Source organism: Scyliorhinus torazame, chromosome 7 (genome assembly GCF_047496885.1).
Source record: "Scyliorhinus torazame isolate Kashiwa2021f chromosome 7, sScyTor2.1, whole genome shotgun sequence".
Lineage (NCBI taxonomy): Eukaryota > Metazoa > Chordata > Chondrichthyes > Carcharhiniformes > Scyliorhinidae > Scyliorhinus > Scyliorhinus torazame.
In genome coordinates this window covers 205,246,232-205,266,395 of record NC_092713.1, presented here as the reverse complement: position 1 = coordinate 205,266,395, position 20,164 = coordinate 205,246,232, and the positions used below count along the sequence as shown (strand labels likewise).

The 20,164-nt window shown below is 48.5% G+C and overlaps 1 protein-coding gene across 4 annotated transcripts in view; it reads left to right on the top strand.

Annotated features, from left to right (window-relative positions):
* Positions 1-3,399, top strand: part of LOC140426799 (immunoglobulin kappa light chain-like) — a 44,649-nt gene extending 41,250 nt beyond the window's left edge. For 3 of the 4 annotated variants that reach the window (XM_072511984.1, XM_072511982.1, XM_072511981.1), the window contains one exon: positions 683-3,399. In XM_072511984.1, coding sequence (XP_072368085.1) covers positions 683-693 — 11 coding nt within the window. In that variant the 3' untranslated portion in view covers positions 694-3,399. The remainder of the gene's footprint in view (positions 1-682) is intronic. The other variant, XM_072511985.1, reaches the window with a different exon arrangement.
* Positions 3,400-20,164: the final 16,765 nt, after the last annotated feature.

The window sequence follows — 20,164 nt, the reverse complement described above, 5'->3', positions numbered from 1 at the left end:
GATCTGGGTTCTCTGTATATGAATCACAAAATGTTAGCATGCAGCTACAGCAAGTAATTAGCAAAGCAAATGGAATGCCATCTTTTATTGCTTAGGGGATGGATACAGGACATTGGTGTAACCACATTTTCAGTACTGTGCACAGTTTTGGTCTCCGTTAAGTGGGGGGTATATTGGATGCGGTTCAAAGAAGGTTGATTCCTGGGATGAAGGGATTGTCTTATGAGGAAAGGGTGAGCAGGCAGGACCTATATTAATTGGAGTTTAGAAGAATGAGAGGTGATCTTATTGAAGCATGTGGGATTCTTGTGGGGGGGGGGGGGGGGCATGACAGGTTAGATGCTGAGAGGATGTTTCCCCTCATGGGGGTGGGGGGGCGGAGTCTAGAACCATGAGGCATAGTTTCAGAATCAGGGATTTCCCATTTAAGACGAGATGAGGAGTTTCTTTTCTATGAGGGTCGTGAAACTCTCAAATTATCTACCTTAGAAAGTCGTGGAGACTGGTAATCCAGACAGAGATAGACAGATTGTTGAACTATATGGGAACAGACTGGAAAGAGGAGTTGAGGCCAAGATCAGATCGGCCACAATCTTATTGAATGTTGGAACATGTTCCAGGGCCATATGGCCAACACATGCTCCTCTTTCTTATCTTCTTATCTTATGCTCTTTAATTTCAGGGGGACTTTGAGCCTGAATATCAGACCAGAATCCATCGGAACAAACCTCTTAACATGGACAAGAGCTGTACTTTTAGATCATGACTATCATCCTGAGTCGTCCAGATATTAGTTTACATCCACTTGAAATACAGATCCTTGGATCCTTCACTGTTGGCATCAATAGCCGGGGAATTGTGTCAGTCATCACTTAGTTGTTAGCACACTTGCCTCTGAGTCAGTATACGGTGTCAGAATAATGTCTTGCCCCAGAACTTGAGCACTGAAATCTATGTTGACACTCCAGTGAAGTATACGCTTTATTGAACTTGCTGAGCAGTGAACACCGTTTGCTGTGGGTTTGACACTTTACTAATCTAAGCATGCTTACTATAATTAACTAGACCAGACTAGCTCTGAGCCACGTGTAGAAGGTGCTGACTGATATATACACCCTGACTGTCACTACAGTTGTCACCAGTGGAAAGAGGCAGAGTGTTGATGCCTCGTGTGTTTTATAGTGGGAGACCACCTTCTAGTGTTCTGCCTGGTGATTGGTTGTGTTCTGTGTGTTGATTGGCTGTACTGAGTGTCACTGCCTGTCTGTATCTCATTATGTGCATGAGTGCATATCATAACAGGATGTACAATTGAAACAAATAATTTTCAATTCTATGGGGGAGGGAGCAGAGCAGACACACAGTGGGCTGTATGATTCTATGATCCTGAGTGTAGTCGAGGTAAAACATTTATTTGTTATGCTTGTAAATCAAATTGCTTGTTGGTTCAGTTTCTAATGGACTGTCAGTTAACAATGTATATTCACTCTGTATTTGGAAAAGGGGGACAATGGGGGTGGGGTAATATCTGAAACCTTTTATTAGTCAGTGTACAGCATAAGATTCTCTGTTATGATTGCTGGGTGTCTATTACTTCCTGAGACATTGTGCAAGGAGAGATGCACGCCAGATCATGGGGAACATAAGGATGCCTTAGAGTGATGCTAAAATTCAGAAAATAGTTCACGTCGAACTTAGAAATGTGACAGCTCCCATTATGCTTGTGTTGTTGCCAATAGTTTATTGATCTTGTCTTTTAAAGTAGTTTCAGTCATAAAATAAGTGGAATTCATAATTTTCAACCATTCAGACACAATATTAATCAGAAAACGCAGTAGGCCAGTCAGCATTCGGAAATAGAGAAGCGTATCAGCTTACCAACGACTCGGCAACTCTCTGTCTTATCTCCTCACACTGACAGACCTGCTGTGTGTTTTCAGCATTCTCTGTTTTTCTTGTAGCTTTCCAGCACTTGGGGATATTTCAAAATCTCAGTACTAATTATTCTTTCTAGGGCTTACTACTTTCTTTTATTTACACAATATCTATTTGAGGGAACAGTAAAGGATGGGAGAGATTTTTACCTTTCTTGCAAAGGCACTGCTTTTAACACTCTCAGTTCCGTCATAATTCTAGGAAGGCATGCTGATTTCTTACACCCATTGTTATTGGTCACTTCCTCAACATTATTGTGAAGAATATATTCTGGTATTGATGGGTTACGAGCTGAAGATAAGTTTGGATTTTTGCCTTCAATTTCTGAGCATATGCAGCACAGAAACAGATATTTGAGCCCAGCTATTCGGGGCTTCACACACATCTCTCAATCTATCTACCTCATATTAACTTTTAATTCCTTTTTCTTTCCTTCCCTTTCGAAAGCACCTCAACTACTTACCTCAAGTGCAGCACGCGTTACCTTTCTCCTCTGTTACGGAGAATCAGGTTGCTGGCACACCCTCGCCAGCCCGTGCTTGAATTAGCCAGCTCATTGTAAATATGAACCAGAGCCTCGTTCCCTCTAAAACTCTCGATGTTGATGTTCCAGAATACAGGAGGGAGATGGAGAACCTAGTGGAGTGGTGCGGCAACAACCATCTTTCCCTCAATGTCAGCAAAACTAAAGAGCTGGTCATTGACTTCAGGAAGCAAAGTACTGTACACACACCTGTTAGCATCAACGGGGCCGAGGTGGAGATGGTTAGCAGTTTGAAATTCCTAGGTGTACATCTCCAAAAATCTGTCCTGGTTCACCCACGTCGACGCTACCACCAAGAAAGCACAACAGCGCCTATACTTCCTCAGGAAACTAAGGAAATTTGGCATGTCCACATAACTTTAACCAACTTTTCCAGATGCACCATAGAAAGCATCTTATCTGGCTGCATCACAGCCTGGTATGGCAACTGCTCGGCTCAGGACCACAAGAAACTTCAAACAGCCCAGTCCATCACACAAAACTGCCTCCCATCCATTGACTCCATCTACACCTCCTGCTGCATGGGGAAAGTGGGCAGCATAATCAAAGAACCCTCCCACCCGGCTTACTCACTCTTCCAACTTCTTCCATCGGGCAGGAGATACAGAAGTCTGAGAACACGCCTGAACAGACTCAAAAACAGCTTCTTCCCTGCAGTTACCAGCCTCCTAAACGACCCTCTTATGGACTGACCTCATTAATACTCCACTCCTGTATGCTTCACCCGATGCCGGTGCTTATGTAGTTACATTGTGTTGCCCGATTATATATTTTCTTTTATTTCGTTTTCATTTCATGTACTGAATGATCTGTTGTGCTGCTCGCAGAAAAATACTTTTCATTGTATCTCGGTACACGTGACAATAAACAAATCCAATCCAATCCGCTCTGTTTCGGTTTTTCATTGTCTGCTTTTTAAATAACGATTGTGCAATAAAGCAATTCTTGATGAACTGCTTAAAATGACAAAAGCACCATTTGTGAGTTTCATTTTCTTTTTTTTAAAATATATTTTATTCGAGTTTTTTGGCCAAACATAACAATACGTAGTGTTTCTTTTACACAACAATAAAGCAATATAAATAGCCGTGGCCAGTTTTAAACAAATAAATAAATAATATATATAAACAAAAACAAAAGAAAAACAAAACTAAATGGCAACTGCCTTGTCCAAAATAAATACTCTCCAAAATTACAGTCCAACAGTCCAATATACAATTACATATACCAAATACCTGTACATATACAATAACATCCCTGAGAGTCCGTCCGATTCCTCCTCCCCCCCCCCCCCCCCCCCCCCCCCCGGATTGCTGCTGTTATCTGCTTCTTTTCCGTTCCCTCTATCTTTCTGTGAGGTAGTCGACGAACGGTTGCCACCGCCTGGTGAATCCCTGAGCCGAACCCCTTAACACGAACTTAATCCGTTCTAACTTTATGAACCCTGCCATATCGTTTATGCAGGTCTCCACCCCCGGGGGCTTAGCTTCCTTCCACATTAACAATATCCTGCGCCGGGCTACAAGGGACGCAAAGGCCAACACGTCAGCCTCTCTCGTCTCCTGCACTCCCGGCTCTTCTGCAACCCCAAATATAGCCAACCCCCAGCTTGGTTCGACCCGGACCCCCACCACCTTCGAAAGCACCTTTGCCACCCCCACCCAGAACCCTTGTAGTACCAGGCATGACCAGAACATGTGGGTGTGATTCGCTGGGCCTCTCGAGCATCTCGCACACCTATCCTCTACCCCCCAAAATTTACTAAGCCGTGCTCCTGTCATATGCACCCTATGTAGCACCTTAAATTGTATCAGGCTTAGCCTGGCACACGACGATGAGTTTACCCTACGTAGGGCATCCGCCCACAGCCCCTCCTCAATCTCCTCCCCCAGTTCTTCCCATTTCCCTTTCAGCTCATCTACCATGATCTCCCCCTCGTCCCTCATCTCCCTGTATATGTCCGCTACCTTACCGTCCCCCACCCATGTCTCTGAGATCACTCTATCCTGCACTTCCTGCGTCGGGAGCTGCGGGAATTCCCTCACCTGTTGCCTCACAAAAGCCCTCAATTGCATATACCGAAATGCATTCCCTTGGGGCAACCCATATTTCTCCGTCAGCGCTCCCAAACTCGCAAACGTCCCATCTACAAATAGATCTCTTAATTGTACTACCCCAGCTCTTTGCCATGCTCCAAATCCCCCATCCATTCTCCCCGGAACAAACCTATGATTGTTTCTTATCGGGGACCGTACCGAAGCTCCCGTCCCTCCCCTATGCCGTCTCCACTGCCCCCAAATTCTCAACGTAGCCACCACCACCGGGCTTGTGGTGTATTTCTTTGGTGAGAACGGCAACGATGCCGTCACCATTGCTTGCAGGCTAGTCCCCTTGCAGGACGCCCTCTCCATTCTCTTCCACGCCACTCCCCTTCTCCCATCCACTTACACACTATTGAAACATTGGCGGCCCAGTAGTACTCACTTAGGCTCGGTAGTGCCAGCCCACCCCCCTGTCCCTACTACGCTGCAAGAATCCCCGCCTCACTCTCGGGGTCTTCCCAGCCCACACAAAACTCAGAATGCTCTTCTCAATTCTTTTGAAAAAAGCCTTCGTGATCACCACCGGGAGGCACTGGAACACAAAAAGGAATCTCGGGAGGACCACCATTTTAACCGCCTGCACCCTACCTGCCAATGACAAGGACACCATGTCCCATCTCTTGAAATCCTCCTCCATCTGTTCCACCAACCGTGTTAAATTAAGCCTATGTAATGTACCCCAATTCTTGGCTATCTGGATCCCCAGGTACCGGAAGTCCCTTGTTACCTTCCTCAACGGTAAATCCTCTATCTCTCTGCTCTGCTCCCCCGGGTGCACCACAAATAACTCACTTTTCCCCATGTCCAGTTTATACCCTGAAAAATCCCCAAACTCCCCAAGTATCCGCATTATCTCTGGCATCCCCTCCGCCGGGTCCGCCACATATAGCAACAAATCGTCCGAATATAGGGATACCCGGTGTTCTTCTCCCCCCCCCCCCCCCCTGAAGTACTCCCCTCCACTTCCTGGAACCCCTCAGTGCCATGGCCAGGGGTTCAATCGCCAGTGCAAACAATAACGGGGACAGAGGACATCCCTGCCTCGTCCCTCTATGGAGCCGAAAATAGACCCCCGTCCATTCGTGACCACGCTCGCCATCGGGGCCCTATACAGCAACTGTACCCACCTGATATACCCGTCCCCAAAGCCAAATCTCCTCAACACCTCCCACAAATAATCCCACTCCACTCTATCAAATGCTTTCTCGGCATCCATCGCCACCACTATCTCCGCTTCCCCCTCTGGTGGGGGCATCATCATTACCCCTAGCAGCCTCCGTATATTTGTATTTAGCTGTCTCCCCTTCACAAACCCAGCTTGGTCCTCATGGACCACCCCCGGGACACAATCCTCTATCCTCATTGCCATTACCTTGGCCAGGATCTTAGCATCCACATTCAGGAGGGAAATGGGCCTGTATGACACGCATTGCAGCGGGTCTTTTTCCTTCTTTAGGAGGAGCGATATCGTTGCCTCTAACATAGTCGGGGGCAGCTGCCCCCTTTCCCTCGCCTCATTAAAGGTTCTCATCAGTAGCGGGGCCAGCAAGTCCAAATATTTCTTATAGAATTCAACTGGGAATCCGTCTGGTCCCGGGGCCTTCCCCGCCTACATGCTTCCAATCCCTTTCACTACTTCCTCCGTCTCAATCTGTGCTCCCAGCCCCACTCTCTCCTGTTCCTCCACCTTAGGAAATTCCAGCTGATCCAGAAAGCACATCATTCTCTCCTTCCCGTCCGGGGGCTGCGCTTCATATAATCTTTCATAAAATGCCTTGAACACTCCATTCACTCTCTCCGCTCCCCGCTCCATCTCCCCCTCCTCATCTCTCACCCCCCCTATCTCCCTCGCTGCTCCCCTTTTCCTCAGTTGGTGGGCCAACAACCTACTCGCCTTCTCCCCTGTGCCTTCCTCCATTGTGCCTCTGCCTTACCCGTAGTCAACAAGTCAAACTCTATATGTAGCCTTTGCCTTTCCCTGTATAGTCCCTCCTCCGGTGCCTCCGCGTATTGTCTGTCCACCCTCAGCAGTTCTTTCAACAACCGCTCCCTTTCCCTACCCTCCTGCTTTCCTTTATGTGCCCTAATAGATATCAGCTCCCCTCTAACTACTGCATTCAGTGCCTCCCAGACCACTCCCACCTGTACCTCCCCAGTATCATTAATTTCCAAGTACCTTTCAATACACCCCCTCACCCTTAAACACACCCCCTCATCTGCCAATAATCCCATGTCCATTCTCCAGGGTGGAAGCTGTTGTTTTTCTTCCCCTATCTCCAGGTCCACCCAGTGTGGAGCATGATCCGAGATGGCTATAGCCGTGTACTCCGTCCCCGTCACCTTTGGGATAAGTGCCCTTCCCAAAACATAAAAAATCTATTCGTGAAAATACTTTATGTACATAGGAGAAAAACGAAAACTCCTTACTCCTAGGTCTACTAAATCTCCAGGGATCTACTCCTCCCATCTGCTCCATAAAATCCTTAAGCACCCTAGCTGCAGCCGGCGTGAGTTTAATTTTCTAAATAAAACAGATCAAAACAATGATCTCGGAATGTGACCGTGGGCTGCAGGAGAGGCTGATCTGGAGACTGAAACATGAGAGGAATAGCCTTTCAGTGTTGAAAACAATCCAACGCACCCCAGTCTTGGTTGAGGAATGATAGAATCCCTACAGTGCAGAAGGAGGCCATTCGGCCCATCAAGTTGACACAGACCCTCTGAAAGAGCACTCAACCAGGCCCACTCCCCCGTAACCCCACCTAATCCAGACATCCCTCGGTATTAAGGAGCAATTTTATCATGGACAATCCACCTAATCTGCATATCTTTGGACTGTGGGAGGAAACCGGAGCGCCCAGAGGAAACCCACACAGACACGGGGTGAACATGCAGACTCCGCGCAGTCACCCGAGGTCGGAATTGAACCCAGGTCCCTGGCGCTGTGAGGCAGCAGTGCTAACCACAGGAGGAGTAATAAATATCGTCCCACCACCCACTCATGTCCATTCCATTACAGTTCCTGGTTACTCCACAGGAGGAGTAATAAATATCGTCCCACCACCCACTCATGTCCATTCCATTACAGTTCCTGGTTCGTCTACCGGATGGCTCCATTCTACGCTGCAATTGATGCGCCCTTTGTCTCGTTACGCGCTCGCTATGTGATCCTCCACTGTCGCCTCGCCCTCCTGCTGACTCTGCCATGGACTATGCAGAGATCCCGGTCACTCTGCATCCTCCTCACTCTGACGCAGTCCAGCCCGCTCCTCAGCCGGCGGCTCCCGACCCACCCTTGAGGCGGTCAACCAGAATTCGGCGCCCACCTCAGAGACTTAATTTGTGAACTTTGTGGACTTATAGACTTTCTGAATTGCTCTGTTCTTCCGTTTGATCGTTTACATGGTTTGTATATAGTGCTCATCTCGTTATTCTTGTTGCATACTGTTTTTCTGCACCAGGCACCTTCCCATGTAAATAGCTTAGTTCTCATGTACATAGTCCTGTAAATATGTCTTTCGCACACATGTAGTCAGGGACATTCTCCTCATACACTATTTATTGCTACACATGTACATTCTTTTATAAAAGGGGGGATGTCATAATATACACCAGTATATCATGGTGCAGACACACACACAGTGGGACCAATCAACACACACAACACCGCAGTCAATCACCAGTTAGAGCACACGCATTATAAAGACAGGGGGCATCAGAGTTCCCGCTCATTTGAGCGGCAGCTAGCTAGTAGGACAGAGCTCACTGCCTGCAGCACAGACATTCACCATGTGTTGAGTGCATCGACTGGTTAGGACAAGGCAAAGGTCTTTAGTTAAAGCTAGTATGGTGTTAACCCACAGTGAGAGTATGTTAAACAGTTAATGATTCAATAAAATAGTGTTGCACTATTTCAAGTGTTGGTGACCTGTATGTGTTCCACGGATCCAGAGCGCCCAACACAACACCCTCCACTCTCCAACCCCTCATCGGCCTCAGTGCCATTGCCAATGGCTCTATTTCCAAAGCAAAAATCAGCGGGAGAGCGGGCACCCTTGCCTCATCCCCCGATTCAACCCACAGTACCTGAACTCGTCCTGTTCATCTGGACATGAGCTATCGGCGCCCTATACAGCAGCCGAACCCAATCCATGAAACCCTGACCAAACCCAAACTGACCCAGCCCTTCCAACAATGATGCCTACTCAATCCGATCGAAAGTCTTCTCCGTGCCCATTACTACCATCACTTCTCCTTCCCCTCCGAGAGTATCATAATGACATTGAGCAACCTGCACACATTTACCAACAGCTGCCCCCCTACACAAACCCCGTTTGGTCCTGCCCTATCACCCCAGGCATTCAGTCCCCTTTCCGCGATGCTAAGACCTTCGCTAACAACTTTGCATCCACATTTAACACGAATTCGAGCGGTACAACCACACTGCTCCGGGTCCTTATCCTTGTTTAAATCAGTGAAATGGTCACCTGTGACAATGTTGTGGGCGGAGCACCCCCCTTCCCCCCAACTCATTATAGAAAACCAGTCCTTTACAAATTCCGCTACCTGGCGATCCAGATAGCCCATGACTGGACACAGATCCACAGGTGGAATCTGACCATGTCTGGCAGAGGAAGTAAAAAAGGACCTACAGAGATGGGATGCACTCCCGCTTTCCCTGGCGGGGAGGGTGCAGATGATTGTCACGTGAGAGTACCTTTAAGAAATGGGTGTTTATAAACTAGCTGTAGTGGATGTACCTTTAAGAAATGGGTGTTTATCAGTGATGTCAGAGTGTGGGTGGAGCTGGGCTGTCTGCTTTCACTTTCGCTTTGGGCTGTCTGCTACAGGGTGTGTTTAGTTTTGTTTTAGGTTTGGAGAACCTGCAGTCACAGCAAGATGTGTATGAATCTCTGCAAACTAAAGAATGTTCATTTGGTGATTTCAAAGTGGTAACTGTTCTCAGTAGAGAAGTTAAACCTGATGTCTTTGTAAAAAGGGTTCTTTTTTGTCTTATGGATGTTGCAAGGAAAGATTAAGAGTTACTTATAGAGTACTGTATTCTTTGGGGGATTTATTGGTGTTGATAGTTGTTAAGATGTTTACTGTGGGTTTATAAAGTGTTAACTAGTTTCCTAAATAAACATTGTTTTAATTTAAAAGTACTGAGATCTCTATTGCATCACACCTGTAGAGTAGGCTGTGTGCTCCCCATAACCACAATCTATTAAAAGTTGTGGGTCAGGTGAACTCCATGATACACTTTGGGATTCTCTAAATCCTGGCCCATAAAATGATCAAGATGAACGTACTGCCGAGGTTCCTCTTCCTGTTGAGATCCATACCGATCTTCATCCCAAGGCCTATTTCCTCAAAGTAGACAAAATTATTGTGGCGTTTATGTGGTGGGGGGGGAGGGTAAGAGCCAGAGGATCCCTAAGTCGACTCTGCAAAGGAGGAAATACATGGGCGGTCTGGCCCTGCCGAATCTACAGCCGAGAGAGAGGGGCTGGATACTAAAACCAAACATGGAATGGGTGAGGCTGGAGGAGTCTTCCTGCAAGGGAACGACCCTCCGAGTCCTCACCACGACGGTGCTCCCCCCCCCCCCCTCCCCCCCCATTAAAATACACATCCAGCCCAGTGGTGGCAGCCACACTGAAGACGTGGAACCAAATGAGGCAGCATTTCGGTCTAACCAAGATGTCCTCCATGGCCCCCATCTGCGGTTACTACAAATTCCCGCCAGCCATGCTTGACGGCACTTTTAAAAATGGAGACAGGGCGGGGGGACGCTAGCAGCTAGGGACTTTTACATGGGGACAGACTCACGACCTTGGACGAACTAACGGAGGACCTGGACCTGCCGACGGGACAGGAGCTCAGGCACCTCCAAATTAAACGCTTTCTCCGCAAGCAGACGGCAAAATACCCTAGGGCCTCGAGAGATACTCTACTAGAGGAACTAATCAACACCAACAGTGTGGAGGAGGGGAACTGTGGGAACAGATATGGACAGTTGCTATGCAGGGCAAGACTACCGCTGGATGAAGCTAGATGGAAATGGGAGACGAACTGGGGACGGATGTTGGTTGGGGACTCTGGAGTCTGACTTCTCCTCCTGCGCTAGGATAAGCCTTATGCAGTTTAAAGTGGTGCACAGAGCTCACCTGACCAGAACCCAAATGAACAGGTTCTTTCTGGAGGTGGAGGACAAATGTGAACGGTGCTAGATAGGCCCGGCCAACCATGCCCACATGTTCTGGGCCTGCCCCAGGCTTGTCGGGGACTGGACAGCCTTCTTCGAGGCGATGTCCAGGGTTGTGGGGGTGAGGGTGGAACCGTGCCCGAGAGTGACAGTCTTCGGGGTATCGGACCAGCCAGATCTTCATATGGGGAAGAGGGCCGACGTCCTCGCTTTCGCTTCCCTAATCGCCAACCTGAGAATCCTGCTCGGCTGGCGATCAGCAGCACCACCCACAGCTGCAGACTGGCTGGCAGACCTGGCGGAATTTCTCCACCTGGAGAAGATCAAGTCCACCATCCGAGGGTCGGACGAGGGCTTCCACAGAGTGTGGGGACCATTCATCCGCCTGTTCCAAGACCTGTTTAAGGCCAACAGCTGCTAGGAAGAGGGGTGGCAGGGGGATTGAGTGGGAGGAAGACAAGGGAAGGCACACACAAGAGAAGGGGGCAGATGGGGGAGGGGAGGGAAGGGAACCCAACGGAAGTACAAAACGAAGCATGGGGACAAGGGGAGGAGGGGGAGGGCCACTCAGCCCCCACCCCCAACAATAACAACTAAAAGCCCCAGCAGAAAGAAGCGGAGCACAGGGTTGGGGCCTTGGGCAGACGGCAATGCTAAGAGGGAACAAAACCAATGAGGGGAGTGGGGGCAGGGGGGGGGGGGGGGGGGGGGCGGGGGTCATGTAAAAATCTGTGTAAATAAGACACAAACCTATTTGCAAATACCAGATACACATGAGCTGTTATTGTGGAAAATGCCAATAAAAATAATTTTTAAAACATTCCCAGGTGCCGGGGCCCCAGCTCCGCATCAAACATCTTATAGAAGTCGGCTGACCATCACCTCCCTCAGCCCAATTGGGGCCCCTAACCCCTTCACCTTCTCCTCCTCCACTTTTGGGAACTCCAACCCATCCAAGACCCTCCTCATTCCCTCCTCCCCAAATGGAGGCTCCGACTCATACAGCCTTCTGTAAAAGACTCAAAGACCCCATTCACCCCCTCTGGGTCCGATACCATCTTGCCTCTCTCATCCCTCACCCCTCCGATCTCCTTCGCTTCCTCAGTTGGTGCACCAACATCCTTCTCGCTTTTCTCCATACTCATCCTCATACATTACTCCCCTGGCCCAGTGCAATTGCCCTCCCCCTTCCCCGTGGGCAGCAACACAAATTCCATCTGGGTCCTCTGTCTCTCCTTTAATAGCCCCTCCTCTGATGCAGTTGAGTACCTCCCCTCCACCCTCAAAATCTTATCCGCTAGCCTCGCTCTCTCCTCTCGTTCCACACTCTTCCTGTGTTCAAATTGATTAATTTTTTGTTGTATATATTTCAACAATCCCAAAGTTTGAGAGTCAGTAGCACAGATGTTGTAAAGGTGGAGTGTCGCGGTAAGTTGGCTGTTCTGCTGTGGCTAATCAAATTTTTTCCCCTTTTTAACAGAGATCAAGACCCGTGAGGAATAACAATGAGTTCACAAGAGTACTTAAGTGGATACCAAAAACGCAAACTCAATGAAAAGCGATCTGACGAATAAACGTCAAAAACTAACAAACTATTTTGCAATGTCAAGTTTGTCAACACCTACAGTTGAAACAAGCCAAGCAAACGCCATTGAAGCCAGTGATAGTGCACAAACCGTGGGAGCTCTTTCTAGCAATATTCAACCCACTGTTGACGCTTTTGATACAGATGACATGAAACAGGAAGCAAATTCAGTGATTTCAAAGAATACAGTGACCTCGAAAACTGGCCCATAACAGTTGATAATGATTTCATACAGACTTGTTTAATGTAAGACATAGGTTTTTTTCAAAATAAAAAAACAGATGATGTATATACCGAATCAAGCAGGGTTTACAAGGAGCAAAACAGAAGTTTCTCAAACACATATTTTGAAAAAAGATTGATAAATGGCCAGACTGTGATGAGATGCTGGTTAGTTTACTCAAAGAGCAAAGGCTGTATATACTGTTTTGTTTGCAAGCTCTTTTCTAAATGCCAAACATCACTTACAACAGGTGGGTTTTCTGACTGGATGAATGTACTCAGAACTCTGGAGAATCATGAAGACAACATGGAACATAAGAGGGTGATGTTGTGTTGGATAACAAGAAAGTCAAATAAAAATACTGTGGATCAGCAACTTGAAGAACAGATGAGAAAAACCATACAGTACTATTTTGAAGTACTGAAAAGAGTTGTAGCTGTTATAAAGTTTTTAAGTGAAAGAGGTTTGGCATTTAGAGATCATGAGGAGAAGCGGGGCTCACCAAATAATGGAAACTTCATGGGGGCCATTGAACTTATTGCAGAGTTCGACCCATTTTTACATGAACATCTTGAGAAATGTAAAAATGAAAAAGTAAATGCTACTTACCTATTCAAACCAGTGTATGAAGAATTGATAGAAATCATAGGAAAACATGTGCAAGATGAAATTGTGAATCAAATCAACAACTTAGACACCAAATACTACTCTATTATTGTTGACTCTACACCTGACCTGACACATGTTGATCAGCTGGTAATTGTGGTTCGATACTGCTATAATGGAAAACCCTATGAGAGATTTTTAACATTTTTACCGATAGAAAACCATTCATCCACAATCTTGTTCAACAAAATACAACAAGTCCTGGGTGAACATAAGCTTTCACTTGAAAATATCCGTGGTCAGTCCTACGATAATGCATATAACATGAAGGGCTCAGAGAAAGGGCTGCAAGCACTCTTTAAAATCATTAACAGGTACGCAGACTATGTACCATGTGCAGCCCATTCACTTAATCTTGTTGGAGAAAGGGCAGTGTCTACTGTACCTGAAGATGTTGATTATTTTGGCATTTTGCAGGAGCTGTATGTTTTCTTTTCCGGATCTCCACGAAGGTGGGGGATTTTAAACACACAGGGCAATCTACATTTTTCTCTGAAGAGCTTAAGTGTAACTAGATGGTCTGCACACTATGAAGCAGTCCGGGCAATTAAAAATGGATATATGGGTATTTTACAAACTCTCAAACATATTTTTGAAGACTCAGAAGAGAAGCCTGAATGTAAACGAGATGCAAAGAATTTATACCACAAGTTGGTAAAGCTGGAATATGCTATTTTAACAGTCGTTTGGGAAGAAGTGCCGGGGCGTTTCAACAAAACAAATAAGAAACTCCAAACCCCTGGTTTTGATGTATTTGAAGGTTATCTTCTGCTATCATCTTTACTTTTGTTTGTTAAAGAACTCAGAGAAAATTCAGCCAATAGGATTGCACACTCTGAATCAGAAGCAAAAGGTTTGTGTGAAGATATCACCTCAGGTTATTCTGATGCTTCCAAACGCATTGTCACAAGGAAATTTTCAGGTGGAACAAGTGGTATTGCTTCTTTGAGAGGAGCTGACAAATTTAGGATAGAAGTTCTATATCAACTCTGTGGTAAACCACTGTGTTCTTATATTAAGGGTTATACGGTAGAAGCTGCACTACAGGTTCACATGGGCCCCTGCATGCTAGCTCCGCCCAGGAGCCGGGTTATAAATATGCGTGGCCTCCAGCTCGCAGCCATTTTGTCAGCTGCTGTAGGAGGCCACACATCTGATACTAATAAAGCCTCAGTTGGAATTCAACTTCATCTCCAGCCAAATTGATCGTGCCTCAATTTATTAGTATCTGATTCAGAAGATGAACCTCTGGATTAAACCAGATCGACTGCAGCTGGATCCACACGCAAGCGACGCCAGAAAGGACTTTCAGCACTGTCTAGCTTGTTTTGAAGTGTATATCAACGCGGCGCCGACCCCTGTTCCAGAGGCTCAGAAGATTCAAATCTTGTACTCCAGACTCAGCTCTAAAATATTCCCGCTGATCCAGGATGCGCCCAATTACGCTGATGCTGTGACACGAATCAAAGAAAATTATGAGCAGAAGACGAACACGCTCTTCGCCAGACACACGCTCGCAACGCGTACTCAACTACCTGGTGAGTCAATCGAGGATTTCTGGAGGGCCCTAATCCCACTAGTTTGGGACTGTGACTGCCAGGACGTTACAGCTAAGGAGCACTCAGATTTCCTTATGAGGGACACTTTTGTAACTGGGATTGGGTCTGATGTTATCAGGCAGCGGCTCCGAGAAGGTTGCGCCTCCTCGCAGAGACTAAAACACAAGTGCTTTCCATGACGGTCGCCCTGCGCAATGTATAGTCCTACGCCTCCAATCGTGTGGCCCACCCCTCCTACGCTTCATGGGCCCCACAGGCAGCCGCCCCAGCGGGGGCGCTACCCACCCAATACGCCTGCGCCACGCGCCAGCCAGTGATCTCCGGGGGGGCCTCGATGCTATTTTGCGGCCAACATAGACACCCCCGCCAACGCTGCCTGGCCCGCGCTGCCCTTTGCAAGGCCTGCGGGAAGAATGGCTACTACGCTGCGGTGTGCCAGGCCCGCTCAGCGGCAGCGGTCGCCCTCACCCCCGCCGGTCACGGACAACAGGCGCCGCTATCCTCCCCTCCTCCCCAGACCATGTGCGAGAAATGGGCGCCGCCATCTTCTCCCCCACACAACACGTGCATTTCATGGGCGCCACCATCTTGCTCCACCCCCGCAACGTGCGTTCCATGGGCGCCGCCATTTTGTGACCCCCAGGACCTCCGGGCGCCGCCACCTTGTCCACCCCACAGCACATGGATACCAACGGCGTTTCAGGACCCCAACTCAACGGCCGCCTCACTACGCGACGATCAACCACGACTCGCATCCATGGTAATCGACCAGTCCCGACCACACACTCTGACCAACGCATCCACCAGCGTGAAAGTCAATGGCCACGTGACCTCCTGCCTACTGGACTACGGGAGCACCAAGAGCTTTATACATCCAAATACGGTAAGGCGCTGCTCCCTTACGGTGCACCCTACCAATCAAAGTATCTCCCTGGCCTCCGGATCCCATCGCGTAGCGATCCTGGGGTGCTGCACGGTCACGCTCACAGTCCAAGGCGTAGAGTTCCACGGTTTTTGCCTCTACATCCTCCCTAACCTCTGCGCTGCACTTATCCTCAGCCTGGATTTTCAGTGCAACCTCCAGAGCCTGACCCTTAAATTCGGCGGACCCTTACCACCCCTCTCTGTGTGCGGCCTCGCGACCCTAAAGGTCGATCCTCCTTCCCTCTTTGCCAATCTAACTCCAGATTGCAAACCCATCGCCATCAGGAGCAGATGGTACAGCTCCCAGGATAAGGCCTTCATCAGGTCCGAAGTCCAGCGCTTGCTTCGGGAGGGAGTCATCGAGGCCAGCAACAGCCCCTGGAGAGCTCAAGTGGTAGTGGTTAAGTCTGGGGAGAAAAACCGAATGGTTGTGGACTACAGCCAGACCATCAACAGGTACACGCAGCTCAACGCGTACCCCCTCCCACGCATATCTGACATGGTTTACCAGATTGCACAGTACCGGGTCTTCTCAACGGTGGACCTGAAATCCGCTTACCACCAGCTCCCCATCCATAAATCGGACCGGCCATACACCGCCTTCGAGGCAGACGGCCGGCTGTATCACATCCTTAGGCTCCCCTTCGGCGTCACCAATGGGGTTTCGGTCTTCCAAAGGGAGATGAACCGAATGGTCGACCGGTACAGCTTGCGGGCCACGTTTCCGTACCTAGACAATGTGACCATCTGCGGCCATGATCAGCAGGACCACGACGCCAATCTCGCTAAATTTCTCCGCACCGCCACTCTCCTCAACCTCACGTATAACAAGGAGAAGTGTGTTTTCCGTACAAACCGCTTAGCCATCCTCGGCTACGTGATCCAGAAAGGAGTTCTGGGGCCCGATCCCGCCCGCATTCACCCCCTCATGAAGCTTCCCCTCCCCCACTGCCCCAAGGCCCTCAAATGCTGCCTGGGATTCTTCTCGTATTACGCTCAGTGGGTCCCAAACTATGCGGACAAGGCCCGCCCACTCATACAGTCCACTCATTTCCCTCTGATGGCTGAGGCCCAACAGGCTTTCGCCCGGATCAGAGCTGATATTGCCAAAGCTGGAATGCATGCTGTAGACGAAACACTTCCTTTCCAAGTAAAAAGCGACGCATCGGACGTCGTCCTTGCCGCCACCCTCAACCAGGCAGACAGGCCCGTGGCATTCTTCTCCTGCACCCTCCATGCCTCCGAAATTCGGCACTCATCCGCCGAAAAGGAGGCCCGGGCTATCGTTGAGGCTGTGCGACATTGGAGGCATTACCTGGCCGGCAGGAGATTCACTCTCCTCACTGACCAACGGTCGGTAGCCTTCATGTTCAACAACACACAGCGGGGCAAGATCAAAAATGACAAAATCTTGCGGTGGAGAATCGAGCTCTTCACCTATAACTACGAGATTAAGTATCGCCCCAGCAAACTCAACGAGCCCCCGGCGCCCTATCCCGAGGTACATGTGCCAGCGCACAGGTAGACCGACTCCGGGCCCAGCACGACAGCCTTTGTCACCCAGGGGTCACTCGGTTGTACCACTTCATTAAGGCATGAAATTTGCCCTACTCCGTCGAGGAAGTAAGGATGATCACCAAGGACTGCCAGGTCTGTGCGGAGTGCAAACTGCACTTCTACCGGCCGGACCGCGCGCACCTGGTGAAGGCCTCCTGTCCCTTTGAACGCCTCAGTGTGGATTTCAAAGGCCCCTTCCCCTCCTCCGACAGACACACGTATTTCCTCAGTGTGATCGATGAATACTCCCATTTTCCCTTCGCCATCCCATGCCCCACATGACGTCTGCCATCGTCATTAAAGCCCTTAATTCTATCTTTGGCTTCCCCACCTACATCCACAGTGACAGGGGATCCTCATTCATGAGTGATGAGCTATGTCAGTTTCTGCTCAGCAGCGGTATCGCCTCCAGCAGAACGACCAGCTACAACCCCCGGGGAAACGGACAGGTAGTAAGGGAGAATGGGACGGTATGGAGGGCCGTCCAGCTGGCCCTACGGTCCAGAAATCTCCCGGCCTCCTGCTGGCAAGAAGTCCTCCCTGATGCACTACATTCCATTCGCTCATTACTTTGCACTGCTACTAACAGTACACCGCATGAACGCCTTTTTGCCTTCCCCAGGAAGTCCACATCCGGGGTATCACTCCCAACTTGGCTCACAGCTCCAGGAACCGTGCTTCTCTGTAAACATGTGCGGCTCCACAAGGCGGATCCGTTGGTGGAAAGGGTGCACCTGCTCCACGCAAACCCACAGTACGCCTTTGTGGCGTTCCCCTACGGCCGCCAGGATACTGTCTCCCTCAGAGACCCGGCACCAGCAGGTCCCACCCCTGCACCACCCCCGTCGCCCCCGGCGCCACCCCCCCCCCCCCCCACCCCCCCCAGGACTGTCCGTCCTCCCCCTGCCCACCCCTGTTGATGAAGAAGATTTTGGCACGCTCCCGGAGTCAACTTCGATCACGACAGCACCAACATCGCCGGCTCCACTGCGTCGATCCCAGAGGACGATCAAGGCGCCGGACTGGCTGAACCTCTGACCGGCCTGCTGGATGACCAGAGACATTTTTTACCGTTCTGTAAATATTAAAGATTGCGAATTGTATATAGTTACCCACCACCCCCGCCGGACTCAATTTTAACAGGGGGTGAATGTGGTAAACCACTGTGTTCTTATATTAAGGGTTGTACGGTAGAACCTGCACTACAGGTTCACCCGGGCCCCTGCATGCTAGCTCCGCCCAGGAGCCGGGTTATAAATATGCCTGGCCTTCAGCTCGCAGCCATTTCGTCAGCTGCTGTGGGAGGCCACACATCAGATACTAATAAAGCCTCAGTTTGAATTCAACTTCGTCTCCAGCCAAATTGATCGTGCCTCAAACTCTCTGACTGCTTGATAATCCAGTTACGCAAGAGGATTGACCCATATGAGCAGATTGCGAAAAGGTTCAAGTTCCTCTCAGAATTGGTGAACAATTCTGAAATTGATGAGGACAGAATTAAACTTATAATATTGTATTACAAAGATGATATTGACCACAAATTAGTAAACGAGTGTTATCAGTTCAAAGAATATTTACACCTTAGGAAATCCCAGCACACAGAAGTAAACACGCCATCTAAAATGCAATGTGCAGAAGTTCTTCAGCTTATTTGTGAGCAACATCGAATTGAAGTGTTCCCCAATATTACTACTGCGCTTAAGCTGTACTTGACAATGCCTTTCACGAGCTGTGAAGCAGAAAGGAATTTTTCAAAGCTATCCTTTTTAAAGAACAAATTTTGGTCTACCATGACTGAAGAGCGCTTAAATTCTTTATGCATATTGTCTCTAGAAAATGACATTGCAAGGAAGCTCTCATATGACAAAACTGTACGTGAATATGTTGCCAGAAAAAACAGAAAAAAGAGTATTTTGTAAAATGTGCTTCATGTAGTATGTATTCTCATAGGTGTCTAAAATAAAAGATTATATTGACTGTGGTCTTTTCTATGTTTTATTTCATCACTCTATGATGCATCATGCATGTATATAACATTTCCCTAATTTTCATCCCCCCATAACTCGAAAACTATAAGGCATAAGAAATTTTTATTCACACCAGTGACTTTGACATGTGAGATAATCCAGTACAGCAATTTTAATCAAAATCTGAGATGTAGTGGTTACATTTAAAAAAAATTTGTGGTGTTCTGTCGTGGAACAACCCCATTGAAGAAGATAACAGTGGTTACCCAGACTTCGTTGCTGGTTGCGAAGGGACCCCCATAACAGTTCAAGTTTCAGGGCCCCAAAAATGTAGGTCCACCACTGGTTACTGGGTTATGGGGATAGGGTGGAGGTGTTGATCTAGGGTAGGGTGCTCTTTCCAAGAGCCAGTGCAGACTCGATGGGCCGAATGGCCTCCTTCTGCACTATAAATTCTATAAACAATCTATAAATTCACAGCTCCAGGGTCCCAGGTTCGATTCCCGGCTGGGTCGCTGTCTGAGCGGAGTCTGCACATTCTCCCCGTGTCTGCGTGAGTTTCCTCTGGGTGCTCCGGTTTCCCCCCCACAACCCCCAAAAGACATGTTTTTCGGTAATTTGGACATTTTGAATTCTCCTTCTGTGTCCCCGAACAGGCGCTGGAATGTGGTGGCTAGGGGCTTTTCACAGTAACTTCATTGCAGTGTTAATGTAAGCCTACTTGTGACAATAAAGATTATTAAATTAAACCAGATAGTGCCCCAGGGGCCTCTTCACTAAAGTGCTCAATCGAGGTGAGTGTCTCTGGGATGGTGGAGGGTGTGGGAGACAGCTGTGTCGGGGCGTCAGTGTTGTCCCTGGTTTAGTGCTCCGAGGTGTCTCGGGCTGCGGATT